This window comes from Camellia sinensis, chromosome 7 (assembly GCF_055761805.1).
Source record: "Camellia sinensis isolate YWXY chromosome 7, ASM5576180v1, whole genome shotgun sequence".
NCBI classification, from domain to species: domain Eukaryota; kingdom Viridiplantae; phylum Streptophyta; class Magnoliopsida; order Ericales; family Theaceae; genus Camellia; species Camellia sinensis.
The window spans coordinates 19471485-19493666 of NC_138967.1; the positions used below are offsets into that span (position 1 = coordinate 19471485).

At 39.6% G+C, this 22182-nt stretch overlaps 1 protein-coding gene across 1 annotated transcript; it reads left to right on the plus strand.

Annotated features, from left to right (window-relative positions):
- The first annotated feature begins 1610 nt into the window (after positions 1-1610).
- LOC145794990 (uncharacterized) lies at positions 1611-20527 on the plus strand. Its single transcript, XM_082877547.1, has 3 exons — positions 1611-2143; positions 4049-4288; positions 19856-20527. Exons 1-3 carry the CDS (start codon positions 1951-1953, stop codon positions 19897-19899), a joined length of 477 nt encoding a protein of 158 aa, XP_082733673.1. The 5' UTR covers positions 1611-1950; the 3' UTR covers positions 19900-20527.
- The last annotated feature ends 1655 nt before the right edge of the window (positions 20528-22182 follow it).

Consider the following 22182-nt stretch of genomic DNA (forward strand, 5'->3'; position numbering starts at 1 on the left):
AATTTTCAGATTTATAAAATGACAATTCGTATTTTAAGTAAATCTTAAGAAATGTATTTGTAATTACTCTAAAATTTATCTTTAGTTTAGTTTTTAAAATCTGTTTTTATTTTTTTAAAAATAAAAATTATCTTAGTAAAAAAATAAAAATAAAAATTTTAATATTATGTTTTTTTGAAGTGAACATAATTTTTAAAATTTTAGTTTTATTATGTTCATTGTTTTGCATCCATTTCTTATTTTTATATTTTTTAAATAAATTTTTTTCCTAACATTATTTTTCGAAAGTACAAATAATTATTTTTTGCATTTAAAAGACGCAAAGCTTTTGAATTTTATATTGTTCAATTTTTTTTTTTTAAATGCAAAACACATGTTTACTGTTTTTAAAAAGAAAGAGTGAAAAAGAAAAAAAAAATCTCTTGCGTTCATATTTTTTTTTTTTGGGTGTCACCTTGGTTCTCAAAAGAAAAATGAAAAAAAGACACAAAAAATAAAAAAGAAAAAAAGAAAAGAAAAGAAAAGAAAAGAAAATTGTATAAATCATTTATAAAAGCAATTTTGCTAGATGCACAAGAATGTACTTACAAAAATTAATGGGTTAATAAAATCTACTATCTATTTATCCACTTATATACATCTATCTATCTATTTATACTAGAGTATTATATATACGAGCATTGGATTTTTTGTCAAAGTGTTTGGTGGTTTCTCCTTCTATCTCATGATAAATTTTTTTATCTTAAAATAAAAAATTATTGTTCAAAAGTATGACTAAAATTTGAACTCAAGACCTTAAATTTCATTAAGAATATTATTGCCACTTAGATAAGATACTTATTACGACACTAATTTGTTTATTATTTGCATTTATTTTTATTTATTTAAATTGCACACGTATCGTGTTTGTCACTTGTTAATTATTTTTAAGTGAAAGCTGAACTTGGTGTCCAAACCTTCTTCTTATGCCATATGACAAAATAAAAAATTATTTTACAAAGGCATGAGTAAGGTTTGAATCCAAGATCTTGGATTTTTTTAAGAACACTTTTACTATTTAAACAACATATATATTATGGAACTAATTTCTTTATATTTATTTTTATTCTTATTTATCTGAATTGCACACGTATCGCTATGTCACGCGCTAGTTTAATTTAATTATGTTGGGTGAAGATCACATTAAATAAATTTAGATCACAAATTAATTATTTTATATGATTTTTTTTTTTTTTGTGTGTGTGTGTGTGTGTGTTAGTAACTATTAATATTGTCTTATGGTTTTGTTTAGTTTCAATTTTAAAACCAGGTTTTTGAATTTTTCTTACCAAAAAAAAATTTAATTTAACAAAAATAAATAACAAAAAATTTATTTCTAAAATTAAAAAAATTATTTTTTGTCCTTGAAAGATGTAAAACTATATGAAAATGATAAGTATTTTGATTTATTATTTTTAATTAAAAAAAATTCAGAAAAACATATTTTAAAAACAAACCAAACAGGGTCTAATGTTCTCTAACCAAAGGGCATTATTGTCAATTCAATGAACAAACTGAGTGTCTTCCCACAAAATCTATTTTTCGCAAGTTTAATGACGCACCATCATCCTGAACCAAAAACGTTGAGAAATCAACCCCTTGGTTTCAGTATCTCTTTCTCTTTTTCTTTCTCTTTCTCAAGTCTTCAAACCAAGCGTCCTCTCTCTCTCTCTCTCTCTCTCTCTCTACACTTTCTCTCTCTTCCTGACTTCGCCATCTCCAAGCATGGAACAATCACGGTTTCAACCTCTCCGCCTCCGCCACACAGATCCACAGAGCTCCGATCTCAGTCTCAATTGCCTCGTTTTCGAAATGCCATTGTTGTTGATCGCTTGAGTGTTGAATTGTTGCCTTGAATTTGACTCTGATTGTGGAGAGAAAGAGAGAGAGTCTGAGTTTCAAAGGTTTTTGATGGGGGCCGTGCCTTCAACGCCGCGCTGGGGCAGTGCTGCGCCGCCTCAAGACACGGCGGAGTACCTAATCGGAACATTCGTCGGCGAAAAATCGTTCCCTCTCGCCTCCGATTACTGGCAGAAATTACTCGAGCTTCCTCTCGACCTCGACTGGCCTGCTCACCGTGTTTGTCAAGCCTGCGAGGTTTTTGGTCAGTATTTACTTCATTATCAGTCTTGCGTTCTTAGTCTCGTTCATTTGATTGCTTAATTATTGTTATATAATGAATTACTCGGTTGATTGTAGCTGCAAGGGTTTTGGAACTTATATGTAGTTCCTCATTTGATAAGTTTCGTTGTTAATTGGAGACAAATTATCGTTTTTGTTGTCTAGCCTCACAATTTTGGGGTAAATGCTGTACGTAATGTATAACAGTGCTTGATATATTGTAGGACTCACCGTCTTGTTGTATGACAAGCTTGTCGGTTCGGTGGTATGTGTAAAATTCTATCGGTTAATATGATTTCTATCTTAATTTTGAGAGATCTTTTAGGCTAAATAGAAATAGAAACTAGAATACTTGGATCATATCTTGAGATACATATAAGGCTTATTTATTTATTTTTATTTTTTTAATAACTGGGTCTCTGGATTAGCATACATTCTCCTCGACTAATCCTTCGAGGGGCCCCGAAGTTAACGACGGAGTAAACTTCCTGTGGCCCCAAGGTTTGGGATGTTTGGCTTTTGTGGGATTCAACCTGCGACCTCTTGGGTGGTAAGCTTTTGATTGCCTTGCCTTGCCTCTCCTCCTACTTAGCCAAATCCTCTGGGGTTATACATATGAGGCTTATAAGAATTGGTTATATTCTTCACCAGAATTTATTTATGCAATTTTTATTTCAATTTTATACATTACATAGGTATGGTAATTCCTTTTAGGTAACAAACAATGCTGTTTGGATAGATTTGTAGTTTTTAAGTAGACAATCAGTTTGTTTACCTGTTATATTGTCTGAAGACATTTGATCACAGGCATGGTTTTTATTTGTGAAAATGTAAGGATCAAGGTTTCCATGAACCGTCTCCGCCACTGTAACAACCTCTGATGACTTCACATGTCCCATGCTTGTAGCCATGCTTTGTTTTCCCACCATAACAGCACAAATAATCTTTTATGAAGGTTGATATCTCAAAAAGATGGGCAAATGATTGAAATTATTCACATGAACAACATTTTTTCATTAATCACCCCTGAGATTTCTCCCATAGCCTGTCTTTATGATTGCTATATCAATTGGTGTTTTACTTGCTGTCTCGTCTCAAAGTGCATTGGCCCTTTCTAGTTTAGAACTATGTTGTACGTAACCTTGAAATGTGCCCCGGGTAATTTGTCATGTTCTGCAGGTCATTTTCACACTGTTGAAATTCTCCATCAAATGCTTTTTGAGCGACCCAAAGAGATGTGACTTTTGTAATGGTGGCCCATACATACTACCATATACAATGCAATCACTCATGAAGTCCGAAGCTTATGAGACAGCATTTGTATTAATGATTTTTTGTGGCAATTTGTCACATGTAGCATTGTTTCAAGGTTACAATATATATATATATATTCTTCTTTTTGCATCTTTCTTATGTCTTGTAAGGTTACAAACAATCCTACATAATATTATTCATATGAAACATGCATGAGATATATCATATACATCCAATGCATGAATTTTTATGAAGTTTCCAAAACCAGTTTTTTATTTTATTTTTATTTTTTAAACTATGTTTATATTGTGTAAGAAAGGCTTAGTAGACGTTTTTTTGTGGCTCTCTTATGTCTTCATGAAAAAAAAATAAAAAAATTCATTCTTGGGATTTGAAACCATTTGTAAAGTCATTTGCATTGGAAGGGTGTAATTGTTAATTTATCATTCTTCATTTACACACTAACAATTTGACAACTATGTTACTGGACAGTATTTATTGTGTTTCAGATCTGTGGTGGTGGAATAAATATTGTGTTCTGAAAGTATTTCATTCCTCCAATCTTTTTGCTTGATAATCTTGCTAGTATTATTTTCCTCTTTTTTAATTAAAAAAAAATTCTTACCTTGTGCAGCACAGAACAACTATTACACAAGGCATCTTGCAAAGATATTGATTCACCTTGCATGGTGTTTGCAAGAGTGTGCTTCTACTTCTGGTGCGCTGCCATCTGCTTTTATGAAGGCTTTTAATGCAACATACATCTCATCTGTATTCCTGAAGCATTTAATTGAAAATGCCAAAAGCGACACTTTTGAGGAATTATACCTGTCCATAGGCGAGAGTGAAGCAGTACCGAATAATTCCTTGCGAGGTGAATCACTTGGAGCTTATTATGTAATGTTAATATTTTCAGTGAGTTCGTTTTCATCTCCTTGCTTATGCGTGTGCCTGTATTTATTATTGCTAAAGGTTGAGCAAGTTTATCAGTTTGCTTAGCCAGATTGTCATTGTTAAGAGCTTGATGGAAGAAGGTGATGGTTTAGGTGCATAATTTTCAAGGAATAGCAAGCTCTACTAGTTCCTTGTTGCTACTGTTTGTGAAATAAAGGATTACTTGAGTTCAATGGTCAATCCTCCCATTCATATACCTTAGCTTAGCCCAATGAACTTAATTGTATACAACCCTTTTTAATCATGTGTTAAGCTTAGGAAAAGCAAGGATGATCGTTACACCATTTCTCCTCATGCTTCATGGTGTTACTTTTGTTTGTCGGCTTCCTTGGGGCTTGCTTGGTATTGCCTTCAAAACCAAGTTTCTGGAAACAGTTTTTTGTGGAAACAGAAATGATAGCATCCACGAAAGGTTTTTAAATTTTTTATTTTTTATTTTTTTATGTGTCTTGCTAATGATAGCCCTAAAGGCTGTCAATAAGGAACACAATGACAAAATATTTACATCAATCCACTTTTCACATATTGCAAAACACATTTATATTTTTATTCATCTTTTAGACATTTTCCAACACTAAACCCTTGTTTGGCAAGTGGCTTTTTTAGCCAAAAAGTCAAAAAGTCATTAAAAAAAAAAACCAAACCTAGAACTAGAAAATCCTCGTTCAGGATGGGGACGAAGAACGCTTCTTTCTTCTCGGCTCGGATTTAGCCGAAGAAGAAGAAAAAGAGTTAGAAGCTTTTCTAAGAGCCCATATTGAGGTATTCGCTTAGACACCTTACGAAATGCCTGGCATTAACCCCGAGGTCACATGCCACAGATTGAATGTCGACAGATCGGCCAAACTTGTAATTTAGAGAGCCAAAAGACCGACATTGATACACGTCGAAGCAGTGGAGGAAGAAGTAGACAGACTTCTGGAGGCCAGGGCCATCCGAGAAGTTCACTACTCGACATGGCTATCCAACACAGTAGTGGTGAAGAAGAAGAACGGTAAATGGAGGGTCTGTGTAGACTTCACCAGCCTCAACAAAGCCTGCCTCAAAGACAGCTTCCCCCTGCCCAAGATAGACCAGCTAGTAGATGCTACTTCAGGGCATGGAGGAATGAATTTTTTAGATGCCTACAGAGGGTACCACCAGATAGCCATGTACCCTCCAGACGAAGAGAAGACCGCGTTTATCACTCTAAAAGGCCTGTACTGCTACAAGGTAATGCCTTTCGGGTTAGAAAACGCAGGAGCAACTTACCAAAGGCTGGTAACCAAGCTGTTCAAACACCTGATTGGCAAAACAGTAGAGGTCTACATCGATGACATGGTCGTGAAGACCAAAGAACCTAAGGGTCATCTTGCCGACCTAAAAGAAGTCTTTGATATACTCAAAACATACCGGCTCCGGCTCAACGCATCAAAGTGCGCATTTGGAGTTGGATCAGGTAAGTTTTTGGGATACCTGGTCACAAGAAAGGGTATTGAGGCCAGCCCAGATCAAATCAAGGCCATCATTGAGTTGGAAAGCTCGACGTCGGCAAAACAGGTTCAGATGCTTACTGGAAGGGCCACAGCTCTAAACAGATTCATCAGCAGAAGCTCAGATAAGTGCAGACCTTTCTTCAACCTGGTGAAGAAAGCCACAGACTTTTTGTGGACAGAAGAGTGCGAAGCCGCTTTGGCCGACCTGAAGAAGTACTTGATCACAGCTCCAGTTCTTTCCAATCCAGAACCAGAGGAGGAGCTGTTCCTGTACTTAGCCGTTTCGGAACATGCAATAAGTGCAGTACTAATTCGAGAGGAAAAATGGGAGCAAAAGGCTGTTTACTATGTAAACAAGACCTTGGCAGATGCAGAACCAAGGTACCTACCCTTAGAAAAATTAGCACTAGCTTTGGTAATGGCCTCAAAGAAACTGAACCATTACTTTCAAGCGCACAAGATTATAGTGCTAACAGAGCACCCACTGAAGTCCTTGTTGCAACAAGGAGACTTGACTGGAAGAATAGCAAGATGGGCAGTGGCCTTGGGCCAATACGACCTGGAGTTCAGACCAAGAACAGTAATTAACGGCCAAGTTTTAGCCGACTTCGTTGCCGAATTCACGTCAGAATCCATCAAACATCAGGCTCCGTTGAGCCAAGATAAACAATGTTCAAGCAAACAAAGAGAAGCCCAACCACAGGCAAAAGAACAAAGAAAGGAAAAACTCAGACCCTGTAGCATTTACATCGGCGACTCTTTTCACCTATTTGTCGACGGGACGGCAAGGAGCAGGGGCAAGAGTAGTGTTAATATCTCCTGATGGGGAGATATTGGAATAGTCTATTCGATTAGGGTTCAAGGCCTCGAACAATGAAGCAGAATATGAAGCATTGATCGCAGGACTAAAGTTAGCAGTGGCAGCAGAAGTAGATGAGGTAATAATTTTCTGTGATTCGCAACTTATAGTAAATCAGACAACAGGAGAGTTTGCAACCCGAGATGAGAGAATGTCGGCATACGCAAAGGAAGTCGTCAGGCTGGCAGCCATGTTTCGCAATTGCCGACTTCTTCAAGTTAGCCGAGATGATAACAGCCACACCGACGCATTGGCCAACTTGGCAAGTTCAATACAAATTGGAAAAACAAGGACAATAATGATTGACTATTTGTCGGGCCCGAGCATAGAATCGCCGGTCGCAGAACAAGAAGCAATGTGTGTAGACTTGGGACCAAGCTGGATGGATGCAATTATTGCATTCATAAAAGAGGGAAAGCTACCAGAAGGCCATAAGGAAGCACACAAGGTCAGATTGAAGTCGGCAAGATTCAACCTGACAGCAGACGGACGTCTCTACAGAAGGTCCTTCACTGGACCCCTCTTAAGGTGCGTACATCCTTTGCAGGTTGAAGACTTTTTATATGAAATTCATGAAGGGATTTGTGGAAGCTACACTGGGGGCAGATCACTAGCTCACAGGGCCATTACCTAGGGGTATTGGTGGCCCTACATGCAAAAAGATGCAGAAGCCTACGTGAAGAAGTGTGAACAATGCCAAAGGTTCGCACCTTTGATACACCAGCCGGCTGCTGACCTGAACCCTGTATCCAGTCCATGGCCATTTGCCCAATGGGGCATGGATCTCGTTGGGCAGCTGCCCCAAGCAACTGGGCAAAGGAAATACTTGCTGGTAGTAACAGATTACTTCACAAAGTGGATAGAAGCAGAACCTCTTGCCAAAATTAGGGATGTGGACGTCAAAAACTTCATATGGAGAAACATTATCACCAAATTTGGCATTCCAAGAGCAATAGTTGCCGACAACGAAACGTAGTTTGACAGCAAACTCATCAAGAACTTCTGTGCGAAATTCAAGATAAAGAATTACTTTTCAACACCAAGTTTTCCCCAAAGCAATGGGCAAGCAGAAACATCCAACAAAATAATTTTGGACGGGATAAAGAAGAGGCTACAGGCAGCAAAAGGAAAGTGGGTAGACGAGTTGCCCAATGTACTCTGGGCATATCGGACTACGCCGAGAAGATCAACAGGGGAAACCCCCTTCGCCATGGCCTACGGCACAGAAGTAGTCATCCCACTGGAAATCGGCATCCCAAGAATCAGAACTCAAGGGGTAGAGAATGGAACTAATGATATACTTCTAGCACGAGATCTGGATCTCTTAGAAGAAAGAATGGAGAAAGCTGCAATTCAGCTCACAACATACCAGTAACAGCTTGCTAGAGCTTACAATAAGAAGGTCAATCCAAGAGATTTTCAAGTCGGCAACCTAGTCCTAAGAAAAGTTGTTGGCAACAAGAAGGATCCCAGAGAGGGCAAGCTTGGCCCAAACTGGGAAGGACCCTACAAAATTACTTCGGTATTGGACAATAGAGCATACCGGCTTGAAGGCAATGAGGGCAAAGCACTGGCAAGACCTTGGAACACTTGTAATTTGAAATTTTTCTATCATTAGATGTCCCTTGTTAATTTTTGCCAACGTCATCAATAAAATCTTAGCAGAATTCTCCAAGACTAGTGAATTGATAAAAGATGCATAATGTTGTTTATGAATTGGGGACAGAGAGAAGATAATTGTTTATCTTCACTTGTTGAAATTTGTAGCAATTTATAAGTTGAAGTTTGATAATGCAGTTCGTCCTGGGTGGATGGGTCGGGCTGGTCCAAGCTCTTCAAGTTCCGATTCGGGCGGATGATTCCACCAGATGACCTGTAAGCAAGTTCAAAGGGGAACGGGGTAGTCCCCCAGTGAACCCTCCGGCGAGCGAATCAGTAGAGGAAGAAGGAAATATATATATATATATATAGAGAGAGAGAGAGAGATAGAAAAGCTTAACATTCCTCTTGTCTTCCATTCTTGCTTATATCCTTTGGTAATCATTTCATTGTCCCTTGTGACGTGCCCCCTTCCGCCGAAAGCTTGTGCCGTAGCTTACCTTGTTCAGGGTAAGGGGGCTCTGTTCCGACGGGGAGGTGTTGTCGTAATAAATGCTGTGATGGGCTGCATTAATGGTGATGTGTTGTGGCAATAACTCTGCAGATCTTTGTCTGCTGATGTGGCTTGTGTTCCACCTGCCATGTGCCCGAATGCCATTGACCCTCCATGTCCAGATGGCCTCCAACTGTCTTGGGCCTTACCAACTGGGTTATGCTATGGGTCCCAAGCGATGGGTTTGGGGTGGTTTGCTGTGGGCCGTAAGCCTTGTGGGCCTATCTATGTCAAAGTTAAACCGAAGTAATGCTTAACGCTTGTTGAAATTTGCAGTAATTTACAAGTTGAAGTTAAGCCGAGATAATTGTTTATCTTCACTTGTTGAAATTTGTAGCAATTTACAAGTTAAAGTTAAGCTGAGATAATTGTTTATCTTTATTTGTTGAAATTTGTAGCAATTTACAAGTTGAAGTTAAACCGAAGTAATGGTTAACGCTTGTTGAGATTTGCAGCAATTTACAAGTTGAAGTTAAGTCGAGCTAATTGTTAACCTTCACTTGTTGAAATTTGTAACAATTTACAAGTTGAAGCTAAACCGATATATATTTGTTGACACTTGTTGAAATTTGTAGCAATTTATAAGTAGATCATTGTTTAGCACTTGAAAAGTTTACAAAGTTGAAATTAAACCAGTATATATTTATCGTTTTTGAAATTTATAAGCAAATTGCAGGACAAGAAATTGCCGAGGTAAATCATCTGTTGATATAACCAAGGTATGTCACCCCGAGAAGGTTACACAAAGAAGGAAGAGTATATATATGCAGAATATTCTAAGTATAGAATCATGCAAGAACAGCTAAGAGAAGATAAAGATTCAAGCATTCAGAAAAGAAAAGTTGAGTTAACATTCACAAAACAAGAAGGCACGTCGGCTATACAAAAACTTACATTGTTTCTCAAGGTAAAGAAGAAACAAAATACAAGTAAACAAAAGAAAAAAGCTAAGACTCCTCTCCACCAGTTGGTTGAACTTGAAGATCTGATGATTGTTGAGAAGGCATCTCAACAACCTTCTCCGCCACTATCTCGGCATCAATTTCTAGCAGTGTTTCTTCAACACTCTTGTCTGCGGAAGAGATGTCGACTGGCGCATTCTCAGGAACAGCTTCCATAGGAACCTCATCACCTTCCTCATCCTGAGTCAAGTCTAGGACTTGCTCATTCTGAAGAGGGGACTTGGCCCCATCGGCATCTTTGGATTTTCAACACTCTTGTCTGCGGAAGAGATGTCGGCTGGCGCATTCTCAGGAACAGTTTCCATAGGAACCTCATCACCTTCCTCATCCTGAGTCAAGTCTAGGACTTGCTCATTCTGAAGAGGGGACTTGGCCCCATCGGCGTCTTTGGATTTTCTGGCTAAAGCTTCATCCTCTTCCTCATCAACATCCTCAGATTCAAATTCTCCGACATCTTGATTTTGAAGGTTGACCTGGAGGGAATGGAAGAGGAATGACATCAGTTTTTCTCAGTGGCAAGTCCTCTGGGACATTGAGTTTCTTCAGAAGGGACATTCAACCAAGGGTGAAACCCTTGTTGCATGCCTCCTTCACTTGTTGTTCGTAGGCATCCGTGACGTCGGCCATGCCTTGCGTGTAGGCCTTCTCATCGGCATCTTTTATTTCAGCTTCTTTTGTGGCCAGTGCCTCCTGAAGCTCCTTTTCGGCCTGGGTGTAACAAGCCCGCGGGGGACCTCGCTACAGCTCGGACTCGACTTTGTAGTCACGGTTCCTAATCTGAACCAAAGAGTCCAAATCCGGCAAATCGTTTTTAGAAAACAGATTTTTTTGAAAGAAGTGCCAAACATGGACTGCTTTGCCAGATACAGAGTCGCCACCTAAATATTTTATTTTGGGAAATTTAGGAAACCCTGACTCGGTGCCAAAAGGCCACGTGTCCGTCATCACCAAAGTTGCCTCGGCTCGGGAACTTGGGTACGATTGGGGAAGGTCACTTCGTGAGCACCCCCGCTCGCCCGGTCATAGACCGGCCTCTACTAACCATGATATCAATTTTTGGAAAACATTGTGAGTTCTTATTCCGGTTATTAGCCTAGGTTACTATGCGATGCTCACAACATATAAATATAGACCGGGTCGTCCAAATTGGAATGAAACATTTCATGCTTGTTTTTGAAAATGGTTTGCTACCCGCAGGTAGGCTTGAAACATTTGATGATTTATCCCAATTCAGATAACCCAACCTTCATCCACAGGCATTCAGGCAGTTATATCAGATAAACACATAGCCTCATGGTAAGCATGCTATTCATGGCAGCTCTCACACGCATGCAAGGATGCTAAAGCATAAAACTCACCGAGTACTCCAAGCCAAAATAGAAATTCATTAGAAATTATGCATGATCCTAACTATACAGAAATACCTAATGCAACACATGCAAAATGCAACTATAGTAGGCTTGGCTATTCTAAACATGGCATATGGAATGCTACAGCTAAACATGTATTCAACTTTTAAATCGAAAATACAATGCAGTTAGTATGATGCGCCAAGCCCGGTGCATGCAATACAGATGAATGATGCAAACATGCTGTCATACTGTATGCTAATTTAAACATGCCCTAATCTAACCATTGTAAGCGGATAAATAAAAGGGAGAAAGACGTGGGGTTGGAAGACATACATCACACTCACCCACACTTATTACAGTTGTGCCCTCACTCGGAGGGTCCGAATAAATATACAGTCCAAATATTACAGTCCCCAAATAAAAGAATATTACAGTCCAAAAATATTACAAAATTCTAATTAATTAAAGAATTAACTAAGAAAGCAAATAAAACTGGCGTGCAGGCCAGGGACTGCCTTGCTTCTGATGGATGATGCATGTCCGGATTGTCTTGCGCGGAAATCCACCGGAATGCCCCAATTAGCCTCTGTTTACACCTGTTCTTGAAATGCGTGCCAAGCCCCAAAAGGTTGCTGATTCCTGATTTTGCTGCAACAGAGAGCAGGAAAGGGGCATAGCAATGTATTTGCACAGATATATGCATGTCTCGACCCTCGTGCCACCAATTACGCATACCGAGGCATAATGGCCGAGGAGTCGAAATGCACAACTCAATATAGGATGAATGCACATGAAACTACAGCTAAAACCTAACTCCATCATGGATAATCCGGAGTGTCGGTGACTAGGGAATTGAGACACATTCCGTCACTCGGAGTACGAAATGCACCTCGTTTCCCGTGCCCGGACTAACTCCTATTCCGGACATGATGCAATATGCATGATATGCATGAAATGCAACTAAGATACAATCCTAACATACTCAATGCTATGAAAATGAGATGCCTCGAAATGCGTGCACACGGGCACGCAAACCGAGAAAATGCACGAATGCAATGAAAATGATATGCCTCGAAGTGCGTGCACACGGGCACGCAAACCGAGAAAATGATATGTGTCTCGAAATGCGTGCGCGCGGGCACGCAAACCGAGGCGATGATATGTGTCTCGAAATACGTGCACGCGGACACGCAAACCGAGGCGATGATATGATGCTATTAAAATGAGGTGCCTTGAAATGCGTGCACACGGGCACGCAAACCGAGGCAATGGTAAAATGTGATGAAATGACATGGAAATGACAAATGGGCTTATACCAACATGAGTGAGCCTCAGCCACACTCACATAGGATGCCTGCGGGTAAAAAAGGAGTGCCTCGAAATGCGTGCACACGGGCATGCAAACCGAGGTGATGCAAAAGCGATGCGAATGACATGGAAAATGCAACATGGACTTATACTAACATGAGAGAGCCTCAGCCACACTCACATAAGATGCCGATGGCAGAAAATGAAGTGCCTCGAAATGCGTGCACACGGGCACGCAAACCGAGGCAGTGAATACGCAATGCAAATGACATGGAAAATGACAAATGGACTTATACTAACATGAGAGAGCCTCAGCCGCACTCACATGAGATGCCGATGGCAGAAAATGAAGTGCCTCGAAATGCGTGCACACGGGCACGCAAACCGAGGCGATGTTAAAATGTGATGAAATATGGCAAAAATGATATGCAAGCATACTAATGGAATTTCAGCACTAAAATATGGGGGAAAACAGTCCCGAAATGAAGCGAAATGACATGAAATGCAAGGAAATGTCCCGAAATGCAACATTAGGCACCCGAAATGGCCTATAGCTATGCCAAACATGCACAATATGGACATGCAATGCAAAGACAGAAGCTAGAAAGTCCCAAAAGATGCACTTTCACAGTTATAAACATGGCCAAACAGTAAGTATAGGTAGGGGAAAAATAGCATGCAAGGGTAGGGGGCCAAAGAGGGGTAATGAAGCAAGTGGTATAAGCAAAACTCAAACTGAAAAATTTCCTTCTACAGCACTGAAGAGGGACCAAAAATATGAACATTTACAGTATATGGCAGACCTCAAATCAGTATACAAATATGCCAAAAATGTGATGCAAGACAAGGCTCAAAAGGTGCTATAACATGAAGTATATAAAATAATCACCAAACAGAAAAAAAGTGTGAATGAAACATGAAGTATAGGCCAAAATAAGGCCACTTTTAGTTCGGACCAAGGGCCAAAAACAGAAGCAAGGAGGGCTGTCAATTTATGCAAAAATGGGGCCAAATAGGGGATATAACTACAAGTGACATATGGAAGCACCAAACAATGTTGAGCCCTTCTCCAATGTTGAAGAGGGGTTCAAAATAAGCCTTATATCAGTTTATAACATGCTCAAAAACAGATTGCTCATGGGCCAAAAATAGCATGCAAAACTATGACATACAAGAGGATCAATGAAGCAAGTATATTATGGAGGGCTCAAACAGGGTTGAGCCCTTAATGAGAAGTGAAGATGAGCTCAAAAGATGACCCTTTTCAGTTAGGGCCGGAGCTTGAAACCAAAAAGAAGTGGGACTTAGAAATAGATCAAGAAAAAGGGTCAAAAGGGTAAAAGTGTTACTTACCCTTGAAGATTCAAACTTTTGTTGCTTCTTGGATGGATTTGCAGCTTCTTTAGCCTTCAAGAATCCTTCCTTGTTGCTGGAAATGAGATGGTGGTGGTAGAGCTTGGTGGTGTAGAAGGAATAATGGTTAGGGACTTAGGGTTTTTTCAAGAGTTGAGAAGGAAGAAGATGGAGTTGGCTATGGAAGCTTGAAGGAGAGTTTTTCTAACCCTTGCAAAAGAGGCCACCAGCTGGTTATAAGGGTTCAAAAAGGGGTGTAAAGGTGGGGGAGAAGGAGAGCAAAACTCCCCCACAAAATATCCCCCGGATACAGAAAATATCTGGGGGACATTGCCCCACAGCTGTAAAGTGCACAGTGCGAGGAACACGGCCGGCCTCTTACTTTTGCTGGAGGTGGCCGGCCGGCTACACCCCCTAGCCGGCCGGCTAGGGGTCAAAAGGGTCAATGTGATTTTCTGGCCGGCTAGCTACTGGGGAGGTACTCCTATGTGTGTACAACACAACCATGTGGTTAAAATTCCAAGAAAGTGGGTCCAAGGGGTTCAACATTGGCTCGGAAAGAGGGGGTCAAAAGGGTCAAGTTTAATTACTGGCCGGTCACCAACTTTTAGTGGCCTCTCATGTGTGTAGATCACAGATATGTGGTTCAAAGTTCAAGAAAAAGAGTCCAAGGGGTTCAACATTAGCCCGGAAGAAAGGGGTCAAAAGGGTCAGGTGACCTTAATGGCCGGCCACCAACTTTTAGTGGCCTCTCAAGTGTGTAAATCACAGATATGTGGTTGAAAGTTGGCAACACTAGCTCCAAGGTATTCAACATTAGCCCGGAAGTGCGAAAAACGGGCGCCGGGAGGCTCCGGAAGAGAGATAACTGGTTGCTGCAACAATTGCTGGCCTCCCACCCTTCAGTGACCTTCCCTGTGATAAAACAGAGGTACCTGCCAAAAATGAACGAAAACCGTTGCAAAACGAATGCTCGGGGACCAAAACACGCAGTTCGGGATCCCGAAAATGGGCTGTTAAACACCGAAAGTGGCGTTCGGCCACGAAGTGGGTTTCTCAGCCCCCAGTGTCCCTCAAAAGGGATGAAATAAGATGTATGCCAAAAATCAGAGCAATAGGAGATGGTTAAGCGGTCCCGAACCGAGGCACACAGCCTGACGGCTCCGAAAACCGGGAACCGGACTCCGAAATGGGTAAAGTGGCCTACGGACATTGAGAGATGGTCTACGGGACCTCTCCCTCCCCTCAGGAAAAGAAACAGAGAAAATCGAGTCGGGTTCGCAAACCGAGACAAGGCACAGAAGAAGGTTCGGAAGTCCGGAGGCAGGGCTCACGGCCGCGACTCTGAGACTTCTGAACGAGCACGATATGCAACATCACCAAGCGCTCAATCGGTGACGTCTGAGTCTTAAGGTCGGTCAAAAATGGGGTGTCTACACTGGGCCATTTTCTCTTCGGCCTCTTTTCTCTGGGACTCAGCAACCTTCCTTATGGCCTCAGCTGAATCGGCCTTCTCTTCAACCTCAGTCTGGGCTTTGATTGCAGCCTCGGCTTGGTCTTCTAATTTCTTCATTTTTGATTGAAGGCCCTTATTGATCTTTTGGAGAGAGGAGAACTCCTTTTTCATGTCAACCAGCTTTTGCCGATTTTCAAAAGACTGGACAGAAAAGGAGTGAACATGCTGGATTGCCTGAAAGAACACAAGGCAAAAATTAGTACAAAGACAAAACAGAAAAAAGAAAATCACCAAATAGAAGACATCTACCTGAACGGAGTGTTGAAGTATCAGGGCGTAGTTCTCATACTCGCTAAAGCCGGCATTTCGCTCCAAATCCCCCAGCAGAAGTAGAGCGGTACTGAGTGCCACGCCGACATTGATATCGTCGGCACTATCAGTTGTCAAGACTGGCTTGTCCTCCAAAGTAATTTTCGGGGTCTAAGGGGCACCGCTCTGCTTGGATCCCGAAGTCGTCGTGGAAGAAGACCTCGGCTTTTTGGATTTTTAGGACTCTGATGGTTGGGTTTCAGAGCGCCTCTTCCCAGCAGAAGGTTGAGGTTCGTCGCTCTTAGCCAACTTTGATATAGGCAAAGTGTCTTCAGACTCAACCTGAGCTGTCTTAGTCTTTGGTTAAGCCTTCTTTATTCTTTTTGGCTTCGGTGGAGGTTGGGTTTGTACAGGTTGATCGTCAACAGATGATGGAATACTAGCCAGAAGATCTTTTGCCACTAGTTTTGGGCGGCCCATCTCGGCAGTAAGGACAGGTCGTTGTCGACGTTTTCGTTCTGCTATTGGGACCAGGTATGGAGCGGAAGTAGATGGTTGCTCGGATGGATCAGAAGTTGACCCCTGATCTGTCCGAGATGTGGACGCGATCTGTGGAGTTGTAGCAAAAGGTGGAGAGAGGCTTTTCTTCTTTCTCTTAGGGACGTCGGGCAAGGTTGATTTATAAGTTGGGATAAAGTTGAGGAGTAGAGGCGCCTTTCTTTTGTGGATTGGCAAGTCCAGAAGTTTTTTCAAATCCTTGCTAGGAACAAAGGATTGGCGAAAATTTTTCGGTGGCTGATGAACAGCTGCAAAAAGAACAGACGTCAGAAACAAACAAATTATTTAACACTTTGAAGAAAAACATGCAAGACTGAATACTGGGCTCTTACCCTTGCCCTCTAAAACTGATTGAGGAAGAGGGTAGAGATGGATGTCCTTGTCTGGAGCAAACTCCCAATTACCCGAGGTAATGAAATAGTCATCTACAACCTCCTTGTTGGAGTCTGGGAGGTCGGCTACGATTTTGAATTCTGTAGACCTCGGCTTAAGGTAATAAATGTAGCCTTTTTCTTTCAAATTAAGGGCACACATGGTATAGCAGTACTGGATATCGGCCAGGGTAATCCTAATGTTCTCCTGTTGAGCTAAGGCAATGATACCATGGATCACTCGATCAAAGTTAATGGCCAGTTGCATGGGGTTCAACTTGTAGTAATGAAGAATCTCGCGAAAAAGGATGTTAAGTGGAAACCAGAGTCCACACTCGATAAAGGCAACCACAGGAAAGGGCATGGAGTTTTCTGTAGGCATGATAGAGTCATCATCCCCAGCCAACCTCAGATTGACATCGGCTGGGATTTCAAATTCTTGCCTAAAAAATTCCAGTTTAGAGGGGGTGTTTACCCGATGTTCCCACATACCCATGATGTCGGGATAACTAAAAGTATTGGGTTTCAATAAGAAGATGGTTCAAATAGGGTTATTGGGACCCCGACAAAAAACCTAGATTCTAGTTGGTGAAGAGATTTGTAAGAGATGTTTCAGTTTTGCCCTAAAATGTGGGTTCTATATTCAAATCCCAAAACTAGAACTATGAAGATGAAGATCAAAGACACAGATCTGGAAAAGACACAAGATACAGAAAACAAATGCGAAGCTTCAGAATCAAGGACAGAGATAGACTATCAAGTACATGAAGAATACAAAGGGTTGAAGGCCAAGAACAATGGCAAGACATGCAAACAAACTATGAACAGTACATATATTCAAGGCATAAGAAAAAAAGCGAAATCAACACATTCAGATGTATGATTCACAAATTAATTGTTTAAGCAAGGCAGTAGTAAACAAGAAATTCCAGAAAAGATCAAGAATTGGAATAAGAAGAAAACAATTGCTTACCAGAAGATATGAAGCCGATATGAAGATTGCCGAAGTCAGACGACAGTTACAGATATAACGAGGATGACGAAAGCTTCACAGGAAGGAAGGAAGAACGGAAGGCAGTTGCAGAGCTTGAATACTGGAACAATGGCGAATCCAGGAGCTAGAGAGAGAAAAAGCAAAAAGAAATCGAATGCAAAAGTGAAAAATGAAGAAAGGGGGAAAAGTTTTTGTCAAAAAAATAAAAACGGCGGCAAAAAGTAATCAATACGCCTAGAGGAACGTATGCGTCAGACGGCGCACGTGAGAGAGAGACGGCTTGCGAGCGCGTCATGAACACGGTCCAATGAGGTGAAGATGCGTGAATGAAAGGGTTGAGTAAATGATGCATGACAGCTCACGCACGTGAAAGAGTTCACTGGGACTCTTGTTCTCCGAAGAGAATATGTCGGCCTGAAATGAATGATCTCGGCTGAGGAGTTCTTGAGCCGATGTACAGGAAGAAGGTACCAATATAGGTTCCATCACCTCAGAATGCCGAGGTAATAGAACCTAGGGGGCAGTTGTGGGGATATATTTTCTGAGTACCAACACGTGGCAAGGTGACGCCGACGTGTCAGCCGAGATGCCATGTGTCCTGGTCGTGACGCCGAGGTTATCTCTTCAAGGCCGAGGTTATCTCCGAAAATATCAGAATCCAAGATAAGTGGATAAAGGACAAAAGTCCCAGAATAAAAGGGAGATTTAGCTAAGATAAGGATAAAACTCTTAGGGAGTTTATCTTTATCTCTTGAAGAGTCCAAAGTAAGTCCAGAACAGGAATCCATAGAAGTCAGGCTTCTAATGGGATTGGGATTGAGGTAACTATAAAAGAGAGGCACCCCCATGCGTCTAAGGTATGTAATTTACGCTTTGAACAGTAAGTTTAGCACTTGATTATCTTTGAGAGATATACTGACTTGATTGTCGGAGTGCTCCCGGGTGGAAGAGCCACCGCTGGAGCCTTTTCTTTCTGTTACAGGTTAGCTAAAGTCATCAATTCTGCCAGTACTCTCCAGTTGATTACTAAACGGGCAGTGTGATCAGAAATTCACTCACACACATGTCAAAGTAAACAAAGAAGATAAAGCAATGAAGACGTGATCATGTACTAATAATTATATAAAGTGTTTTCATACTGTTTGTGTGCTTACTTGCAATGCATGGTTTGTTCATGAATATTTAATTCAAATTTTCTTCTAAGGCATAAAAAGCTTGTTGCCACACTTGTATCTCCAAGCTTCTAGGTAGTACTCTAATGGCATCTTTATCAAACCCGGTTTAATCGCCACGTGAACCGCCTCACATGGCTTACACCTCCCACACTTTGATCTACAATTGGGCGGTGACGATCTTGGTCCCCCGCTGAGTCTCCTATGAGTCACCACTTCTTCTCTCTCCTCTTTCACTCCCCCACCTAATAAACAACAACACATATTACACAATAAACAATTCATTTACTGAGTCAGAAGTTTGGTTTCTGGGTTTTTTTTACCGAGTTGCCAAGTTGGGTTGAGAGTAACAGCTGACGCAGAGGCGAACAAGAGGAAAGCTTAGGCAGTTACAGTAGCAAAGCTAAGGCGTATTACGCCCATTGCCAGCTTGCTTGTGCGTACGTTAGTAAGAAATTTTGTGAAGTATATAAAACTGTGTTGTGGAAGTGTTGAAGAAAAAGAAACAGATTGAAGACAGAGAAACCTGGATGATATATAATTGCTCGACAGAAATATACTCTTAAAAAGTGTCTTAGTCCTCAAAAAAAAAAAAAAAAAGTGTCCTGTAATTTATTTACAAGCATATCAATTTTTAATTTGTCATAAATTTAATACAACATCAAAACATACAAACTTCAAAATTATACCGGAGGAGATGGATTTCCTACAGTCCATAATATGGACGTTGTTCGGACCTATAGAGCTCATCACAAGTTCTATTTTGATGATTCAAATTGTTTATTTTAGGGGTGCAACTCGGACAGGCTCAACCCGAGCACCTCGTGTCTAGCCCGAGTTTTTTTAGGGCTTGGACAACAATATATTGTAATCTGGGTGGGCCTAGGCAAATTTTTGATGCCCGAATTGCAATTTGGGCTAGGCCTGGGTAGAGGCTGTGTGTAACTCGAGCAATCCTAACCCGAGTTGCATTTTATATTTTATAAACATTATATCATCTATGTATAAATAAGTGGCCCTTAGATTTTAATTTATTTTATTTTTGTTGGGCTTTGGCCCTTAGATTAGAATATTGTATTTAGACCATTAGATTAAAAGTAACGACTAAATCCTACATATTCTTTTCTTTCTTCTCTGAATCTTAGACTCTCATTTTTTTCTCAAAGAGTTGAAGAACGGTAGAGAGAGAAACAAAGACCACGAAGTTTAATCAGGAAAGGATTCCATCTGTGCAGATGTTCCTGCTCTTAAGGGTTCCAAGTAAGCAACCAGTTATACTCTTGTATCTTGATTAATATTTTACTAGTCGAGCTTGTATACAAATAGCAGAATGTTTATCCTAACCTTCATCTATGAATTGCAATAGTTATATCATGAAGATGCTGATCATTTTGGGCTATGGTTCAGATCTACTGGAATGCACCATTGTTAGTCCTCTATTTCAGATTTGGATGCATTCTGATGCTACATTTGCAGAAGTTCGAATAATGATGAAATTAACTGCTTATTGGATTATAATGGACAATGCTTAATCAGGGTATGCATCTATGTAGATCATGTTTAACTTAAGTTTTTTTCCTTGTTTCTCCTGTCAATATGAAAGGATAAAAAAGAGTTTCTTGTTGTAATATCATCATATTTCTTGTGAAATTTAGGCAATTCGGGCTAACCCGAGTTTAGATTATGAAGCTCAGTCCGAGCTTGGGCAGCCAAGCTCGGGTTGATGATCGGGCTTAGGCACTGCCAAACACAATTCGGGATGGGCCTGGGCAACCCTCCAGTCCAAGCGAACCCGCCTGAGTTGCACTTCTAGTTTATTTTTTTAGACACTTTGTGCATATTATCCATAAAAAAAAATTAAATTCATTTAATAATTATAACTTATTCAATTTATACATTTGTTGTAAAAAATGAATATTCTATTTTTAAAACACAATTATCATTTTTTTTTAAAAGCATTTACAGCCTAAATTACATGAAAATTGGTTTGAAACACGGTTTTATCATTTATCTAAAGATAAATTATATTAATCACTTTTGAGATTTGAAAAAAATAAAGTAAATTTTATAATTTTAACATAATTATACTAACATAAGAGTACTAAGACAAAATAGATCAAAACTAATACAGATAGTGTAAAAATATAAAGAAAATAAGATAAAATATATAATATCATGTAAAAGAGATAATATCATTATTTTTTTATCCATATACTATCAAATTATTGATAAAAATGAAACTAAGAGAGCTCAATATAATTATGTTATTATGCCAAAAATGGGACTAAGGGAGCTTAATGTAACTATGATCTCTATCTGTATACTCCCCCCATTCCATATTGATGGCCCATTTTGTCGTTTCTTAATGTCCCAAAATGGTTGTCAATTTTGAAAATTCAAAACATAAAATTTTATATTATTTCAAAACTACCCTTTAAAAATGATTATAATTATATTTAATAATAGGAATAAAGGGGCAATATGGTAAATCAATAGTTTTTTATTTGACTTTAAAGCAATAATTATATATTGAGTTCGTTTGAAAAGTGAGTTGGTTTTTTGATTTTTTGGTTATTTTAACCTGGGGTTAAAAGCTTCATTTGGGATGGACTTTTTGACTTTTTTAACTTTTGTGAAAAAAAGAATGTAATAATTATGGTTTTGATGTGATATTTTGTCTTAATAAGGTAAAAAACATATTTTGTCTTTTTGTAACTAAAATAGCTCCAAACCCAATCCAATCTGCCAAACGAAAACATTCTCTTACAAAGTTGGAATTCTCAAAAACAGATCCACATTGTGGGATGGAAGGAGTAACTATTATGTGAACTACAACTTAAGGGAGCTCAATGTAATGTCAAAATTATAGAATTTATTATATTTTCTCCAAATCTCAGAAAAAGACAGTGTAATTTACCCTTTATTTAAAACTCATCTATAATTAAGTCTCGCAGTTGAGTCTACATAATTAAATGAAAAATGATATACAAGTCTATTATTTAGATTCATTTTCTGGACTCAATGATATATCAGTGAGATGATTAGTTGATAATTAGAAAAAATATAAGAGAGAGAGAGAGAGAGAGAGAGAGAAATATCACATGCGAGTGATTGGGCGATTGATCATTGGACTTAAAGAGTGAATTTAATTTTTAGATTTTAATAACAATACTCTAATTAAATTTGTAATCAAATAAAATTGACAAAAATTATACCATTCTATGCTTTTGTAAATTACATAAATCTCCTTTCAATATAAACCATTCAATGATGTTATTTACAAGGGTTTAGTATAGTTAACAAGGATAGAGACCAACGAATATGGTTAGTGTAGATTTTAACAAAAATTTAGTTAGAGGTTGATTGTAAGGTTAAAAATTGTACGAATAGTTGGGGAAAAGAAAACACAAAAGTGTGGCTGGGGAGAGAACTAGAAACGGGAGTTGAAATTGGTTAACAAGAAGAATGAAAAGATTTAGAGGTGGAGCTTGAT

Excerpts from the sequence above, each read along its gene's own strand:
- LOC145794990 (XM_082877547.1), top strand. The coding sequence starts at position 1,951 with ATGGGGGCCGTGCCTTCAACGCCGCGCTGGGGCAGTGCTGCGCCGCCT. Across the intron at positions 2,144-4,048 it reads TCAAGCCTGCGAGGTTTTTG|CACAGAACAACTATTACACA; the intron begins GTCAGTATTTAC and ends TACCTTGTGCAG. Across the intron at positions 4,289-19,855 it reads ACCGAATAATTCCTTGCGAG|AGTTGAAGAACGGTAGAGAG; the intron begins GTGAATCACTTG and ends TTTTTCTCAAAG.